The sequence below is a fragment of the Schistocerca cancellata genome, chromosome 6 (genome assembly GCF_023864275.1).
Source record: "Schistocerca cancellata isolate TAMUIC-IGC-003103 chromosome 6, iqSchCanc2.1, whole genome shotgun sequence".
NCBI classification, from domain to species: Eukaryota; Metazoa; Arthropoda; class Insecta; order Orthoptera; family Acrididae; genus Schistocerca; species Schistocerca cancellata.
The window spans coordinates 145512170-145530944 of NC_064631.1; the positions used below are offsets into that span (position 1 = coordinate 145512170).

Genomic DNA, 18775 nt, shown 5'->3' on the forward strand with positions numbered 1-18775 from the left:
GGCTCTGAGCAGTATGGGACTTAACATTTGAGGCCATCAGTCCCCTAGAACTTAGAACTAGTTAAATCTAACTAACTTAAGGACATCACACCCAGCCATGCCCGAGGCAGGATTCGCCTAGGCAGGAAGCGCCTAGAACCGCTCGGCCACAGCGGCCAGCCTGTCGCTCTTAATACTCCATGATATGATTAATTGCAAACATAACGTCAATATGTAACTGCTACAGTAGAATTTCCTGTTAACGTTCCGTGCCGTTTTATGCAAGTAAAAATAAGCTTTAAAATGCTCACACCGTACATACTGCTCTCAATGAAGATGTAAGAATAGTAAGTGTTTGTTGGATCCTTTCCACTAACCACACATCATGATCATATTGGCAATACTGTTCTGTATATGGGGAGAATTGAGAATGACAGGAATAAACAAATGTATCATATTATTCACAAGGCAACACTTGCATATGATGGCCAATAGAAAGCTGACTATGGAAAAAAATACCGGTCTGCCATGAAATAAGCTGCCCTGCTTTACTTTTCTGTTGAAGGTTATTGTTATTAGGATCCCAATTTGTCACTTATTCTTTGACAATTTATTTATATATAAAGTCTGCCAGAAAAATGTATACACACTTTAAGGAACGATAAGTATTACTTACGTGTTTATTTTACGTTTAATAATTGATCACAGATTTATACAACATTTAGTTTAGAACATGGTTGCCTTAAATGCTCAAAATGTTCACCGTTGGCGGCTACACACATAACAGAACGACGAGAGGTCGCCGCAACTACGTCAATGTTGCAGTGAAGACCGCTGCATATATCGCTGTAGTCTCCTGGCGAAGTTCCTCCAGCTTGCGTGGGTTACGTTGATAGACGCTGTCCTTCACAGTCCTCCACAAGCAAAAGTCCATAGCTGTTAATCTGGCGACCGTGGAAGGAACTCAATGGGCCCTCTTCGTCCAGTCCAATGCCCTGGAAAATTGTCATCCAGGAAAGCTCGTACAGCTAAGTGGTTGTGTGGTGGCGCCCCATCCTGTTGGTAGAAGACCTCTTCATCAGCTCCATAAAGTGTGGGTATATCTGGCAAAACTGATGTGTGTAACGTTTCCAGGTACACTTCTCCAGAGACAGTAGCATCAAAGAAAATGGGTCCTACTAAGCCCCTACATGATAGCCCACATCACACATAAGCCCCTGGTAGATTGACGGCTTTATCCACATAAATAAACATGGGGATTTCCAGGTGCCCAGTACACACAGTTATGCCGATTCATGGTTCCATTAAGTTTAAATTGTGCCACGTGACTCCACACTTTCTTCGTCACAAATTATTCGTCATCAGTTACCATTTGCTGATACGATTCCCAAAATTGCATTCGGCGATCAAGATCGTCATCATTAATCGCGTGCAGCAATCTTGGAATGTAAACTTTCCACTTTGCAGCTTTCAGAATTCTTCGCACGCTTGTACTGTTAACCGCCACTTCATGTGCACATTGCATAGCAGACGTCTGTGGAGAATTAACAAACGTTGCCAACGAAGCACGACTTGTAACTGTACACTGTCTACCTGACCTTCCTTTGCGAATACCACAAATCGTTCCATGCAATTCAAACCTGTCAATGATGCGTTTCATTGTTAGGTGGGTTGGCGGTTCTGTGTCAAACTTCCGTCTCCACTGACGTTGCAGTTCAACGGCATTATCAAACTTGAAAAGCAGCCTTACCATACATTTTCGTTGCTCGAATGTCAAGCGTGCTCCAGCGATCTTGTTTTCTCAATTCTGAGATCAAAGTACTAACATGTGATGAGGCAAAGACCATACTACAACACATCCGTAACTAAGATGGAACGACAACATCGCTGTCTCGATAGAGACTGACAAAGAGTGTATCCATTTTAAGGCGGACTCTGTATATGTCAAAAGCAGTTTTTTTTGTCACGGAAAAATTATTTGAAAACATCGATGAAAATGGCTTTAAAATAGCTGGTTGCGTTGCAGAGCCCAGTCATCCATTGGCCACCAAAATTTACAGTTTGGCATTTTCCGTCGATATCTGTGTGAATATCAATTTGTGACCAATTCGTGGAGAGGTTTTTTGTCTTAGAGCGTAGCTTGAAAATTTCTGTCAACGTTTTATTATTTTGCATAAGCAGGGACATGTTAATCTGATTGTCAATTTTGTACACGAATGATGAAAAGTCTTGATTTATAAGAATAAAGGGCCATGAGTAGAAATCATTGTTTAAGTTTATGAAGCCAGTCTTCCGTGACACAGTTGAAAGCCCTGATTTGGGATTTTGATATTGGCATCCACGTAGGACAGAGACGATTTTGCGTGTAGAGAAAGTTGAAATAATTTACAATGGAATTACGAATATAATTATTTAAATAGTTCTTAGGTTGCAGAGAAAATATATTGTAATGCGTAGTGAAGTAATTAGGGAAATGAACACAAATTATAAAGCAGAAATGAATGAAGAAACATTCTAGTTCCTACAGAGGCTGTAAATGGCGAAACCTATTGACATAAGCGACTTTGACAAATGGGAAATTCTTATGGTCCAGCACCTGGGAACTGTCATCTCATAAATGGCTGAGTTGGTCTGGCTATTCACATGCTACTGTCGAGACCATCTATGGAAAGTTGTTGAAGGATGGTGAAACCGTGAGTTGGCAACAGGTTATTGGACATCAATGCTTCATCACGTAATGTGGAGGTTGGAGGTTTGCTCACTCTGTGAAGTAGGATACACAGAGATCTGCGGGAGATCTGGCGACAGACTACATACAGCCCCTATGCAGGCACATGGAAATGGGGCTCAGCAGCAGACGACCTCTACATGTTCCCACATTCATCCAATAACATGGCCAAATTACGATTGCAGTGGGCACGGGATCATCAAGATTGGAACGTGCAGCAATGGAAGCGTGTCACCTGACCGGTGGATCACGTTTCTTGTTAAAACATGCACCACACCATGGGCACAGGAAAATGAGGGCAGTGTCGTGCTATGGCAGGCATTGATTTGGGCTTCCTTGTGACCAGAGGTAGTAACTGATGTCACCGTGACAGCTGTGGACAATGTGAACATTACTGGGGACCTTTTGCATCCCTTCAGGTTTCTTGTCATCCAAAATGACAGTGGCATCATCCAGAAGGACTGTCGAGTAGTAGGACAGGGTATTGTTTTAGTATGCTGAGGTCACTGATAAGCTAAGCCGCCTCCTATAATCCTCCCCCCCCCCCACCCGCACCCCCCGACCACAAAGACAAGATCAAACCACATGCCTAGTACTGGGACAAAGGACTATTGTTCTTGTATGCTGAGGTCATTCGGTCAATAGGAATCAAGTTCCCTCTCCCTCTGCTTACTATCCGAGTTGTGTGAGTTTCATCATTCATTCTAGGTCTGCAAACAGTTGCGGAAAAATCAGGGCCTTTCTCTTTGTAAATAACAAAATGCATATAACAAAATTCTGGTTTAATAAGAAACTTTAAAAAACATTGTTTAGCGAAGTTACCTTACAAAATAACTGTTCTTTACTCTAATAGTAAACTGCATTTCCTATTGGTTATTTACATAAATCTATACAATATATGCAATGCATGGGAAAAAGTAAGATTAACTGGTGATATTTGCAGCATATGAAGAAAAAACCACAATCACACCGACAAGTATGTAGTACTCGGTATATATAGGCATACACATAGACACATCTATGTCAATAGTCCATTCAACTATTCCCCATACAGTGTAAATACATCAACTCTCTTTCTCTCTCTCACTATCGCCGGCCGGTGTGGCCGTGCGGTTCTAGGCGCTACCGTTTGGAACCGCGTGACCGCTACGGTCGCAGGTTCGAATCCTGCCTCGGGCATGGATGTGTGTGATGTCCTTAGGTTAGTTAGGTTTAAGTAGTTCTAAGTTCTAGGGGACTGATGACCTCAGATGTTAAGGCCCATAGCGCTCAGAGCCATTTGAACCATCTCGCTCACTATCATAAAAGTGAATAGTGTGAATATAAGAAGTGCTGATCACTTTCCCCTCAGATGAACTGTTGTTGTCATGATGTGACAGTTCAGCCTTCAGCTGCAGTGCAGTATGGACCTCATGACCTAACGATGTACAGACTACTTGCTCCACGTGCAGAGCGGCGCCACCATCCTTTAGCAGGCATCTCTGAGAAATCCTTTGATGCAGCGTAATGTGCACTCTTAGCCCACCTATAGATGGCTTCTATATCTGTATGGTATACATGCATTTTCGATCTCAGCCCCGCAAATTCCACAATCAATGAACAGTTCACCTCGTCCTTTATCAGGCTAATAACCTTCTTGTTTTGGCACGTCGTGCTGTAAGGATTATCAGCTGCATATACGAACGGGTCGAATGCTTTGGTATCGTGCGTTATTACTTGATATGAACCACAGCCTTTACTCCAAAGTAAATCAGGATCGGCAAAATTTGGTTTTGCAAACTGATAGTGGAAGTGGTGCATTGGAGTTTGGATAGGTCCAGTACACACATAATGACATAGAAAAGTTTCATGAACCGCACCAAAACCTTAGCCAACACCAGAGTGACTAATCCTTGATGGAAGGTGGTGGTCCTTTTTGTATTTGTTCTAGAGACATAACGCCCATCCCAATGGTAAACTAAATGAACCAGACAGAGAAACACTTGATACATTCGCTTCGACAATATAGTGTGTCATAGCAAGCCTAGATTTACTTCTGGAGGAGACTGAGCAGATACTGCAACACACACAAAACATTAGAGCACTTTATTAGAATTTGAACAATCTGAAATACTTAACTTGGAAACAATCCTTGTCCACAGGAAAGACACATGTATTTGTTACTGTCGCTGAACTCCATAACTTATCACTTAATGCAGTACAGAATGATAGTCTCCTCTCAACATACAATTGACCGTAAATTTCAGTATACAGTTGTCGATTCTAATACAGCTCGCACTGCTGCATCTGACTAAGATGATGATGTCGTCGTAAGCGATGATTGCAGAGTGGGCTGAGCGTCACTGCGTTCTGATTTAAGTAATCTTCTGACACCTCCTGAGAGTGTGGCTACACTGGTCTCTCATTTGTTGCTACCTCAGGGAAATCTTTAGGTACCAACTTTGACATGGGACCTAGTTCTTAGGACGACACCATAAATTTCGCGACGCTTTTTCGAAATTTCTATATTTTTTCCAAAACTTAAATTGGTCATTAATTCTGAAAAATGCTTTTTGAAATCACACGTCGCAATACTCCCTTTTCAGTACTGACATCTATGTACATCTTCAGCTGGAATAACTGTTTTCGTCTGAGAGACCTTTGCCATTTGTGATAGTATTGTAAAGTCATTGACAAAAAATTCCTGTTAAAATTTACCCAAGTCCTTTGCCGTTTGTGATAGTATTGTAGAATCATCGGCAAATCATAGAAGCTTCTGTTTCTTTTTTCTGAGCTGCTTTATTCCTGGTAAAATTTGCCCTTGTTTCCCAATACTGCTTGCTCACGGTACAGACTGAATGATGTGGTGGTAGGGTAAAGCCATGTCTCATCCCCAGCTGATTAAGCTGAATAATTTCCATTTCCAAACTGAAACACTGCTGGAAATTTCTTTAGTTCATGATATATCTCTGTTTGTTCCTCACTGTCATCGTCACCTTGGAGATGGAACCACTGCGCAGGACTGTGTACTCCAGACCCAGTGACAGTTTACAGGATATGTGTATGTGAGTGTCATGCAAATGGAAAGGATCTGCCAGTTCTGCCTCCATGATATGTCTCTCACTGCGATTTTCAGTCACATATTTGCTCTGTACAGCACTTTTTCACGGCATTTGACATAAAGAATTCTGCCTGTATGACCAAAATTTCGAAGCGAAGTAGTCATATTTTCATATGACATTTCAACATTGGCCCAGTGTTTTCTGTGGCGAAAGTGGTCAAAGAAGCAGTTTTCCATCGAGTCTTGGCATTCAGTACTGAACTAAATGGTCTGGGTGATGCGGCACTAGTGGAGAATTTAATCAATATTTGTTCAGTGTTGGTGAATGCAATGAATGCAAACGTCTATAAACACAAATTGCTCACACTCGTTGCACAAGGGCGTTCAATATGTAATGTACCACTTTTTTCTGAAAGCAGATTGTTTTATGCAGGATTATAATACACAATATTATTCCACACTCTTTTTGCTACAGAACCCTATTTTCCAACATAGTCCCTATTGAATGCAATGGCCTTAGGCCACATGATTGGGAGGGCCCGTATGCCCGCATGGTACCACTCTACTAGTCGACGTCAAAGCCAGCGTGTTGCTGCGTAAGTAACCCTCCCATCATTCACACACTGCTTCCCTTGGAGCGCATCCTTCAGTGGGCCAAACAGACAGAAGTCGCAAGATGCAAGATCCGGGCTGTAGGGCGGATGAAGAAGAACATTCCAATAAGTTTCGCGATCTTCCCTCGGTTGTGTAGACTTGTGTGAGGTCTTATGTTGTCATGGAGAAGGAGAAGTTGGTTTGCAGTTTCGTGGCGACGTACACACTGAAGTCGTTTCTTCAGGTTTCTGAGGATAGTACATTACACCTCAGAGTCAATAGCTGCACCGTGAGGACGGACATAAAACAGAATAACCCCCATCACAGTCCCAGAAGACCGTCGCCATGACTCTACCAGTTGAGGGTGCGGCTTTGAACTTTTTCTTTGGAGGAGAGGTTGTGTGGCGTCAAAGATTGCTGTTTTCTCTCTGGTTCTAAGTGATGAACCCATACTTCACCGCTTGTGACAATGTTGGACATAAATTGTCATGTTCAGACTCGTAAAGTGCAAGCAGCTCCTCACAGATGGTCCTTCGTTGCTCTTTATAGTCTTCTGTTAGGCGGCAATGAATGCAGTCGTCACAAAACTCTGAGTACCCAAACCGATGGACGAGTGTAACAGCACCACACAACAGAGATGTCCAGTTGAGCAGCGAGGTGTTTGACTGTGATCCATGGGTGACTTTGAATGAGAGTGTCTGCATGTTGAACACTGCAACAGTCACAGCTGAGTACGGCCAGCCGGCACACGGAACATCAGACAGGTTTGCTCGATCTTGTTGCGATGATAATAGACGCCTCGCCAACGACTCATCGTACTTTTGTTCACTATCAGGTCTCCATACACATTCTGCAAGGGTCTACGAATATCTGTGATGCTCTGGTTTTCCGCCATAAGAAGCTCAGTGACAGCTCTCTGCTTGGAACGCACCTCCGTTGTTGTTGTTGTTGTGGTCTTCAGTCCTGAGACTGGTTTGATGCAGCTCTCCATGCTACTATACCCTGTGCAAGCTTCTTCATCTCCCAGTACCTACTGCAACACACATCCTTCTGAATCTGCTTAGTGTATTCATCTCTTGGTCTCCCTCTACGATTTTTACCCTCCACGCTGTCCTTCAATACTAAATTGGTGATCCCTTGATGCCTCAGAATATGCCCTACCAATCGATCCCTTCTTCTAGTCAAGTTGTGCCACAAACTCCTCCCCAATTCTGTTCAGTACCTCCTCATTAGTTGTGTGATCTATTCATCTAATCTTCAGCATTCTTCTGTAGCACCACATTTCGAAAGCTTCTATTCTCTTCTTGTCTAAACTATTTATCGTCATGTTTCACTTCTATACATGGCTACACTCCATACAAATACTTTCAGAAACGACTTCCTGACACTTAAATCTATACTCGATGTTAACAAATTTCTCTTCTTCAGAAACGCTCTCCTTGCCATTGCCAGTCTACATTTTATATCCTCTCTACTTCGACCATCATCAGTTATTTTGCTCCCCAAATAGCAAAACTCCTTTACTACTTTAAGTGTCTCATTTCCTAATCTAATTCCCTCAGCATCACCCGACTTAATTCGACTACATTCCATTATCCTCGTTTTGCTTTTGTTGATGTTCATCTTATATCCTCCTTTCAAGACACTGTCCATTCCGTTCAACTGCTCTTCCAAGTCCTTTGCTGTCTCTGACAGAATTACAATGTCATCGGCGAACCTCAAACTTTTTATTTCTTTTCCATGGATTTTAATGCCTACTCCGAACTTTTCTTTTGTTTCCTTTACTGCTTGCTCAGTATACAGATTGAATAACATTGGGGAGAGGCTACAACTCTGTCTCACTTCCTTCCCAACCACTGCTTCCCTTTCATGCCCCTCAACTCTTAAACTGCCATCTGCTTTCTGTACAAATTGTAAATAGCCTTTCGCTCCCTGTATTTTACCCCTGCCACCTTCAGAATTTGAAAGAGAGTATTCCAGTCAACATTGTCAAAAGCTTTCTCTAAGTCTACAAATGCTAGAAACGTAGGTTCACCTTTCCTTAATCTTTCTTCTAAGATAAGTCGTAGGGTCAGTATTCTACATCTACATCTACATCCATACTCCGCAAGCCACCTGACGGTGTGTGGCGGAGGGTACCTTGAGTACCTCTATCGGTTCTCCCTTCTATTCCAGTCTCGTATTGTTCGTGGAAAGAAGGATTGTCGGTATGCCTCTGTGTGGGCTCTAATCTCTCTGATTTTATCCTCATGGTCTCTCCGCGAGATATACGTAGGAGGGAGCAATATACTGCTTGACTCTTCGGTGAAGGTATGTTCTCGAAACTTTGACAAAAGCCCGTACCGAGCTATTGAGCGTGTTGTGACATTTCTATAGAATCCAAACTGATCTTCCCCGAGGTTGGCTTCTACCAGTTTTTCCATTCGTCTGTAAAGAATTCGCGTTAATATTTTGCAGCTGTGACTTATTAAAGTGATAGTTCGGTAGTTTTCACATCTGTGAGCACCTGCTTTCTTTGGGATTGGAATTATTACATTCTTCTTGAAGTCCGTTAGAGACGCCATTTTAAAGTCTATGTATAGCGCTGCCACGCATCGGTACTTTATGAAAGTACAGGGGCTGACGCGGGAATGGTCTACGATATCCGACTACAAATTCTGCATTCTTTCAACCGAAACTGGCCGAGAAAAAAGTGTAGCATTACTTATTGAGTGCTTTTCATGTATCAAGTATTTGTAGACAACCATTAGAATTTCTTTCGTGACTGCTATTGGTGAACATTAACAGTTGTATGTTACTTTGAAGTTACTTGACCCTATCCAGCATCATCTCCGTTTATTTTATCGACATAAAATGTAGTGCCGAATTGTTCAGTTTACCCCACCATCATCGCAATGCTGTCCCTCTAGACATTCTGTCTATTCAAGTGGCGCCCTCTGCGCCCACAGATTACGTTTGCGCTTTGCTTGCAGCGCTACTACACATACCAGACGGCAAATTATGAAGCTCCTTCATCTGGCATCTTTCTTCGCCTGTCAATGGCTTCTACACATTGCACTGACTCATGTAGTAGGTCAGTGTGAGCAGAGGAATAACAACGAGAAAGCTGGACTGCTTATCTTCGCCTACACTAGCCGTTAGAAACGAGAACTGCAATTGTAAATCTCGATATTTATGAAATTCCCTCTTTAATATGGTTTCTAGTGTCGAAAAATATCTCAAATCAGTCTAAATTCGTTGCAACACTCGTGATGTATGTGGACCAGATGTGATGAGTGAAGATGATGTGTGTCAACTGCGTTGTTTGCTTAAGAGTGGAAGAACGGAGTGATGATCTGTAATCAGCAACGAACTAGGACAGAAAATTGACCGAAAAATATCATTAAAAACCGGCGTTTCATGAAACCTCAATTGTCAGACAACTTTCATCAGGTTTCTTGGAGTATTTTGCGTGAGATCTTAACTAAGTAATTAGGCTAATACATTTTCTGTGCACATTAAATTCCAGATCTCCCATTCAGGAGGATTTTGCGAAGATGGATTCGTCATCTTGTAGAAAGATCTGATAGATGCTAAAATCTGGGTGATGATCACATAGAGGGCAGTGGATATTGCCACTGAAGTGGCAATAGCGTCAAATGGATATTTCCATTCTGTATACATTCTTGGCCATGAAGGCACATTCATTACATTTAATAATTAAGAAATAATCAAGGAAAAATAGTTGTTTTGTTCATTCAAAAACAGTCGTTACTACATAGGTTATATGTGGTGTAGTGATTTTGAAAGAAATCGTTTAGAAAAGATGTTTATAAAATTATGAAAATGTAATTTTTTTCTGGCTATCTGTTTTAACTGAAAATCTGAAAACGGCAATGGCACAAATTTAGAGACTTTTTCTTGAGACAAAAGTAATGATGTATTGCTACCTACCATCATAAAAATAGAATATCTAGGTTGCAGCATACGATCACTAGCACGATCTGGGGATTATAGAAAGTTCCACAGTGCTAAGAAAAATATGAAACTGATTTGAAATACCTGAAGTTCAAGCTGATCGACCAAAAATGTCTTCGTTATTTCAGCAGTGATGATGGTAGGGTACCCCTATGAGCATGTGTGATAATTCATACATACTGTAGGCTTGGCGCATATTTAACCTTGTACTGGAGAAAGCTCCACTGTTTTTGGGATACTTTAAACACTTTTCAACTTTGAAGTCATCCAGCATGACAACAATGAATAGAAACACAACAAAACGTATTCCAAACTTTGAGGCACTCTCCCAGTTGAATTTTTCACTAGGTAATAAAGTTATAGGTCAATTTTTAGTATTACAAAAATAGGATAATGTGAGATTACTACTTATTGCATTTATTTAAGTGGAGCTGTATAAGTTTTTCGCCAGCAGCGATGTTACGTGCATTTCTGGTGAACCGTAATCAAATGCAACTAACATACAGACATAGGGATGCCATCTGTCCCGATTTCATAGAGCTCATGCTACTAGTCAGCCATGATTTACTGCACTTGTCCACTATTGGAAACATGGAGTGATGTTACGGGAAACAAGTACAGTGGTGACTGAGCAAAACACATCATACTGTCAGTGCTTTCAGTTCAGCTGTACATATTTTCGATCCCAATTACATTCTGACTTGTAATAAGTAGCAGGGCAACCTGTGTTCTAGGTCACTCTGTTAGTGTGGCTTGCATTCATTCAGGGGCAAACTTGATCGATTTATGAACCCCTCCCTCTCCCCTTAACCTATTGTTCTGCTAAGTGGTTTATGACCCCCTCAGCTGGCCCATAAACCATAGATAGAACAGTGGATTAATGGGAGGGGGTCATAAATCAATAATGTTTGCCCCTGAGTGCATGCAACCCACACTAATAAACCCCTAGAATGCAGTTTGCGCTACTACTGTAGTGTCCCAACTTTTGATTTGCCAAAGACAGCAATGCTATTCAGAAAGATGATACTTTTGGGGCAATAGGAGGAAAAAGATCAGTGTTTTGATGGTTCTGGAGAATCTTATCCGATAATATTACAGTTTATCTACCTTGATGTAGACAGACTCAGTAAGTAGTATCTTATTAGGTGGACACAAAAATAGTGACAACCGTTTTAGTTATATTCAGTGCTAGTTTTGTAAGAATCGGTACATAAATGAAGGACAAATTTATGTATAATAACTTGATATTGTTGTAATTGTTTGTGTTATGAATAACTGTTACAAGCTATCATTATGACGGTGTTATCAAAATCTGTCACAATAGGGTAAAACTAATAAGGTTTGAACAAACTGTACGCATCCAACACAGTGCCACAGCTCCCATTACTGTTTGAATGTCATTTGAAATTTTTTCTACATGGCGTTATTAGACCAGTGGTTCGAAGATCATTATCCCTGAGTGTAATCAGGTCTTAGTAAGTATCCAAGATATAAAACTATCCCCTGCCATCATGATAATTGACATAGGTGTGTAACTGTAGAATGAAAAACAACTTTCTTTCAACATTTTTATTTTTAAAATCACGAAAAATTTCGTTTTTGTAGTGTTTTATTAAACAATGAACTACTGAGTCGGTGCGACAATTGGTACTGCTTATTTCTAACAACTTTTTTTGTACAGAATGATACAATTCTTAATGGGATGCGAGTGTTGCCCACAGCACCTTCTGAGAGAGGAAAGCTAACTATCTGCATTGAGGGTAGATAATTGTTACAAGACATGCTTTCTCTGCAACACTCCTCCCCAAAAAGTCATCTGCTTCATCCCGATGTCACACCCCCATTTAAAACTAAACAAATTAGAATGAGGACTCTACACTTATTGTTTGTAAATCACTTGACTGCTGGACTCCGTACTTCTGAAATAGCGGGTAGTAGAAAACTTAGGGCTGGCAACCCTTTTGTGTCCAGTCATTGCCACCAATAATAAGATGGTAAAGAGAATGATAATAGTGTGTAGGCAATCAGAGCAATTTAGTAGCTATTACATAGTTACTGTTGTGTCGCACTGCCAATTACTTCATTTATCTATTGCGAAGTAAATGAAACAACATCTGATCCATTGTGGGAACTATCTGCAACTCAGAGAAGCCATTTGCGTGGTATATTTAAGCGTACATGGTCTGTTTGTCTCCATTTTACCGTCGTAGAATGATGGTACAAAGAATAGAGTATGTATGTGGTGGGTGGATTACGTGAAGAACATGGAGTTTATATATTCGTTTCACAAGCTCTAACATCCAAATGTTCAAAATGTAGAAATGTGTGAATTCCTAAGGGACCAAGCTGCTGAAGTCATCGGTCCCTAGACTTACACGTTACTTAAACTAACTTATGCTAAGAGCAAAACACACACACACACACACACACACACACACACACACACACACATGCCAGAGGGAGGACTCGAACCTCTGGCGGGAGGGGCCGCGCAATCCGTGACATGGCGCCTCAAACCGCGCGGCCACTCCGCGCGGTTGTAACATCCACCACATTGTTTCACATATTAATGTTAGTATTTGAAAAACAAATTTAGTTATTGGGAACTTATGTAACCATTATTACAGTGTTATGAAAAGTGATAATAGTAATAACCGTTTAAAATTAATTTAGTTCCGTGACCGAAACAAACCTGAATATATATTTAAACCTCAGAAAATTTCATTTTACCCCTGAGGGGGTAACTAACCCCGGAGAGGGAGCCACTGCATTAGACGAAGTAGTTGGCCCTTGTCTGAGGAACACCTGTAATAGTAGCTCAGATGAATGGCCGTAGATATTGGCGACTCACCTGCGACGACCTTGTCGAGGTACGACATCTCCGAGATGGCCTCATACGTCAGCTGTCCGTTGTTCTTCTTCATCGTGGCGTCCACCTCCTCCTGCAGTCTCTTCTGCACGTCTGGGTTGAGGGCCAGCTCGTACAGCGCGAAGCTCATCGTCGTCGACGACGTCTCGAAGCCAGCGAGGAAGAAAAGAAACGCCTGTGCTGCCACATCATCCAGTGACAGTTCTGAGAAGGAAACAGGAAAAGCAACCCATTATAACCTCAGTATTAGACTAACATGTTTTTACTGGTTACACCGGTATATTGCTTGGACACTGTTATCAACTTCCATTTATTATGTGGAGTGTTGAGCTTTCAGTACCTTTGAATTTTGCAGAGTCTTAGATAGTTTGTATTATTTGTAAGGTAAAGAAAGTAAGTGGTTTTGTAAGGGAACCTATTAATCAGGAAGCGTTCACTGCTGGGTACTGTATTTGCATTAGTGTGGAGATGACATGGTTTCTTGAGCACTGAAAAAATACTTATTGACCTAGCACGAATACAGGATAACCAGAGAATTCTGAAACTGAGCTGTGAACCGAGTGGCAAATATTTTCTTTGGAAAATACCACTGTAATCAACTAACTATCAATCTGCCACTAGCATATAAGCAGAAGCCATCCGTTATAAATGAGGAAGCAGCAGCATTTTTTATGTCCAATTTACTTAATTAAATTTAGCTGCCATCATCATGAATAGCATTAAGCAATGTAGTAATAGTTCATCCTTAATACGGTATACACATTAAGTTGCTATTATTTCTTTGTCTTTTGTTAATATATATTTCGATTCAGTCCGTATCCCTGAAGGTTCTCATTCTTGATGATATCTACGGAACACGATGAATTCCGTTAAACTAAATATATAATTGACTGTGCGGACAAAAATCCACCGTGGGTCGGAATAATGTTTGAAAAGACAGTTTAGCTGGCTTCGCTGAATTCGATACCGACCACGAACGTGCGGAGAGCACAACAATGGAACTTACTCATTCGCTGCTGAGAATTTTGCGCCAAAAATTGAACAACGAATAACGCCTGCCTTAGATCTGATGCAAGTAAGTCGTGAACTGAATGTTATAATTATTACTGTCCTATATATTAATACCCAGATGAGAGTGCCACAGGCTCATATGATCATGTTATTTATGTATTCTCCATAAACGTCATCGCTAGTCATCAGGGCTCAATTCGAAGAGGAACTGAAGACAATTCTACTCCAGTTAATGAGATTTCAGCCGAATATCTGTCCGGAGACGCCCCGAACAACAGTGGGATAGCGACATGACTGTCGCCCATCATACGGCCTGAAAACCAAGAGTAATTTTCATACTAGGACCCATTTGGTTGTCATCCACGGCAGCACTACGGCACAGGGGTACGTCGACGATATTATGCGCTCCGTTTGCTTCCCCTTCATGGTAAGCCAACCTGGGCTTACATTTCTGCAAGATATTGACCGCCCGCACACGGAGAGAGTTTGTCTTCGTGCGAGCAAGGTCGCTGGATCGCTCCCCCATTGACGGCTTTTGGAGCATTGAAGGCAGGGCTCTCTGATCAGCTAGGAATTCTGTCGATCTAACGCACCAATTGGACAGGACTACATCCAGTAACACTGTCAATCAATGCCAAGCCGAATAACTGCTTGCATAAAGGTCAGAGGAGAACCAACTCCTTACTGACTTGCTCAGTTTGTTGAGCTCTTTCTCTCGAATACATCATACAATACGTCTGAAGTTGCAATCATTTGTTTGTACTTGTACACCACATCTATCGATTTCTGTGCCATTTTGATAATTCCTTCCTGCAGCGTCGTTTTTTTTTCTTGGAGCGTATTTAGCTCTGGAATAAGTTTAAGAATTTTTTCTGTCATAGACGACGATCTATGTAGCAATAATTTTAAAAGAAAAGAGAATCCATTTCCACACTCACAGGATTTAAATTTACAGGTCTTACCAAGAGACCAAGGAATGGTAACTAATTCTTGAGGGATAGGTAGGTGTGGGGGCATATGATATGTCGCTCTTGTGCAGAAATGTTCTCTAACTGGCCCTGTCTGAGGCATTGATTATTAAATTTCACACCTTCGGCGTATTTTATCAGCAGCTCAAGGTAGCTGAAATATGACGTTTTCGAATACTTACGAAGTATGAGGCACCACTTTAACACAACATACTTGGGTTTTCCTAGCCGAGCCAAACGCACGATCCTAGTACAGTAGAGCGTCGATTATCCGAAGTAATTGGGGGACATGGGTGTTCGGAAAACTGGTTTGTTCGGATAATCGAACTGTACATGTTTATTTGCCAAAAAGAAGTACTGTACAGTAAATTTATTCATAAAAACGGGCATCTCTTTTAGTATTACAAAGTGACAAAGGCAACTTCAGTAGGAATATACAGGGTGATTAAAAAAGAATACCACAACTTTAAAAATGTGTATTTATTGAAAGAAACATAATATAACCTTCTGTTATACATCATTACAAAGAGTATTTAAAAAGGTTTTTTTCACTCAAAAACAAGTTCAGAGATGTTCAATATGGCCCCCTCCAGACACTCTAGCAATATCAACCCGATACTCCAACTCGTTCCACACTCTGTGTAGCATATCAGGCGTAACAGTTTGGATAGCTGCTGTTATTTCTCGTTTCAAATCATCAATGGTGGCTGGGAGAGGTGGCTGAAACACCATATCCTTAACATACCCCCATAAGAAAAAATCGCAGGGGGTAAGATCAGGGCTTCTTGGAGGCCAGTGATGAAGTGCTCTGTCACGGGCTGCCTGGCGGCCGATCCATCGCCTCGGGTAGTTGACATTCAGGTAGTTACGGACAGATAAGTGCCAATGTGGTGGCGCTCCATCCTGCTGAAATATGAATTGTTGTGCTTCTTGTTCGAGCTGAGGGAACAGCCAATTCTCTAACATCTCCAGATACTGTAGTCCAGTTACAGTAGCACCTTCGAAGAAAAAGGGACCAAAAACTTTATTGGCTGAAATGGCACAGAAAACGTTCACCTTAGGCGAGTCACGTTCATACTGAGTTGTTTCCCGCGGATTCTCAGTGCCCCATTTACAGACATTGTGACGGTTGACTTTCCCGTTAGTGTGGAAAGTTGCCTCATCACTAAACACAATCTTTGAAACGAAAGATTCATCTGTTTCCATTTGAGCAAGGATAAAATCACAGAAATCGATTCTTTTAATCTTATCAGCTGCAGACAGTGCTTGGACCAATTTAAGACGATAAGGTTTCATAACTAACCTTTTTCGTAGGACTCTCCATATAGTTGACTGTGGAATTTGCAGCTCTCTGCTAGCTCTGCGAGTCGATTTTCCTGGGCTGCGAACAAATGCTTGCTGGATGCGTGCTACATTTTCATCACTCGTTCTCGGCCGTCCAGAACTTTTCCCTTTGCACAAACACCCATTCTCTGTAAACTGTTTATACCAACGTTTAATACACCAACTATCAGGAGGTTTAACACCATACTTCGTTCGAAATGCACGCTGAACAACTGTCGTCGATTCACTTCTGCCGTACTCAATAACACAAAAAGCTTTCTGTTGAGCGGTCGCCATCTTAGCATCAACTGACGCTGACGCCTAGTCAACAGCGCCTCAAGCGAACAAATGTACAACTAAATGAAACTTTATAGCTCCCTTAATTCGCTGACAGATAGTGCTTAGCTCTGCCTTTTGTGGTTGCAGAGTTTTAAATTCCTAAAGTTGTGGTATTCTTTTTGAATCACCCTGTATGGTAATAATCTCGTACTTGTCCCTCATAGAAAGGACAACACGTTTACGTTTAAACATTTTGTATCGTCAAGTTCACTTCTTCACGCAGCAGCACACACGTGGTCGTAACAGAACAGAAGGTGAGTGTTTGCACCGTGAGAAGCTCTTCTTGGGGGGCGCGCAATCCTTCAAACTGCGCGGAGCGGCACGCCTCAACTCTGAAGGCCCGTTGCACACTTACGCGGATGGTCCGCGCGCGGTTGGCGGACCCGCGTGATGGTTCACACAGTCGGGCGGATGCGCGGTTGTGTGCAGTCGAGTGAACGCGGTCTTCCCTGCACTGTGCTGGATCTCATCTGTGGTGTAACACATCGCTCTGTTTGACCGGATGTATAGAGATGAGCTCGCTGCAAGTAAAAGTCATTTCAGCCTATATGATATACAAAAAGAGAAATTCCACGCGCGAGAGACGGTTTCGGGTGCATCCTACGGTGGAGCAAAGATGTACGAAAGGAGCGTTCGTCACATAGTATTCCGAACTGCGCAAAGACGAAGGCAAATTTAATACATATTTTCGTATGTCTATTCGTTGCTTTGACGAGCTTGTCGGCAAAATACAAGACGACCTGACACTTTAAAGTCTCAGAAGGATACCTATTATTCCGACAGAACTAGTAGCAGTAACCTTAAGGTAAGAATATGAATATGTATACGAATGACGATTACTTTAATAATATATTTAATCATTCAAAGCTTTGCTACAGCTAGGTATTACATTCGTTTGGCAATAGACAATTTTACATTTGTATTGTATTACTACTGAATTCCAATAATTTTTATAACATCTCCCAAGATGATGATGACGTTGATTGGGCTGGAGAGGGATGGGGAGTCGCAACTTGTGTCTGTACGGACGGATCCTCGCGGTACTGCATTGATTGGTTAGGATGCTGTTGGGATATTGAAGGTGGGGCGTAGGTAAAAGAGGTAGGTGGATACTGGAAAGAGCTGATGGGAGCTGGGGGGTGTATGTTTAAATTAGCCTGATTTGTGTACTTAATCGACATAAGCAGTTGAAGTACCTGAGTGCGAAATAATGGCTTCTGATCAACATTTAATGTCTTCACAGAGGGCAACAGCGAAACAAAGAATGCTCGGTCGTCGTATTCCTCTTCTTCCTTACCATCTTTTAATAATGTAAGTAAATTATCTTCAAATGTTGTGTTCTTGATAGGCCTCTTCCTCTTGAAGGATTGTTTTTCGGTGTTGACATTCAGTCGGACATCATCGGTTTGTTCTTCAGAGGGTTCGTCTCGACTGTTTTCTGCGAGTGCATTGTTACAGATTATCTTGCACGACCGATACTGAGTCAAAGTTACTCTCTGTTGGTGCATCTCGGAGACGGTCAAGAAAGTGTAACTGCTCATGGTAGATGTATTTTGGTCTCTTAGTTGCTGCTGATTCGGACCTAGTTTGCTTTATTCTAGTGAGGCTTTTAAAATAGGCATCTCGTGCAGTTTTCCATCTCGTCTGGACCTTGTCAACTGAAATAACAAGGTCGATAAGTCTTTTATTACTGAGGACGCGTACATATATTATTTTAAGAAGGAATACATCTAAGGTTTCATGTCAGCGTAGCCGACGTAATACCTAGAATTAATTCTACTTTCCTCTGTGAATGTACATAAGCATCAAATATATGCTTTACACGTTACAGGTATCTTGGAAGCGGAAACACATTTACAGATCTGCATTACTCTTATTTAATGGGTACATCAACAATTCGACAGATTACGAGGCAGGTGAGCGCCACTGTTTGGACTACGTTAAGAGAAGACTGCATGCCTGAGCCC

General features: G+C 41.6%; 1 protein-coding gene across 2 annotated transcripts in view; it reads right to left on the reverse strand.

Annotated features, from left to right (window-relative positions):
• LOC126191368 (cytochrome P450 6a2-like) overlaps positions 1-18775 on the reverse strand; it is a 115304-nt gene that overhangs the window by 12144 nt on the left and 84385 nt on the right. For both annotated transcript variants that reach the window (XM_049932213.1, XM_049932212.1), the window contains exon 6: positions 13150-13371. In XM_049932213.1, the coding sequence (XP_049788170.1) occupies positions 13150-13371 (222 nt within the window). The remainder of the gene's footprint in view (positions 1-13149; positions 13372-18775) is intronic.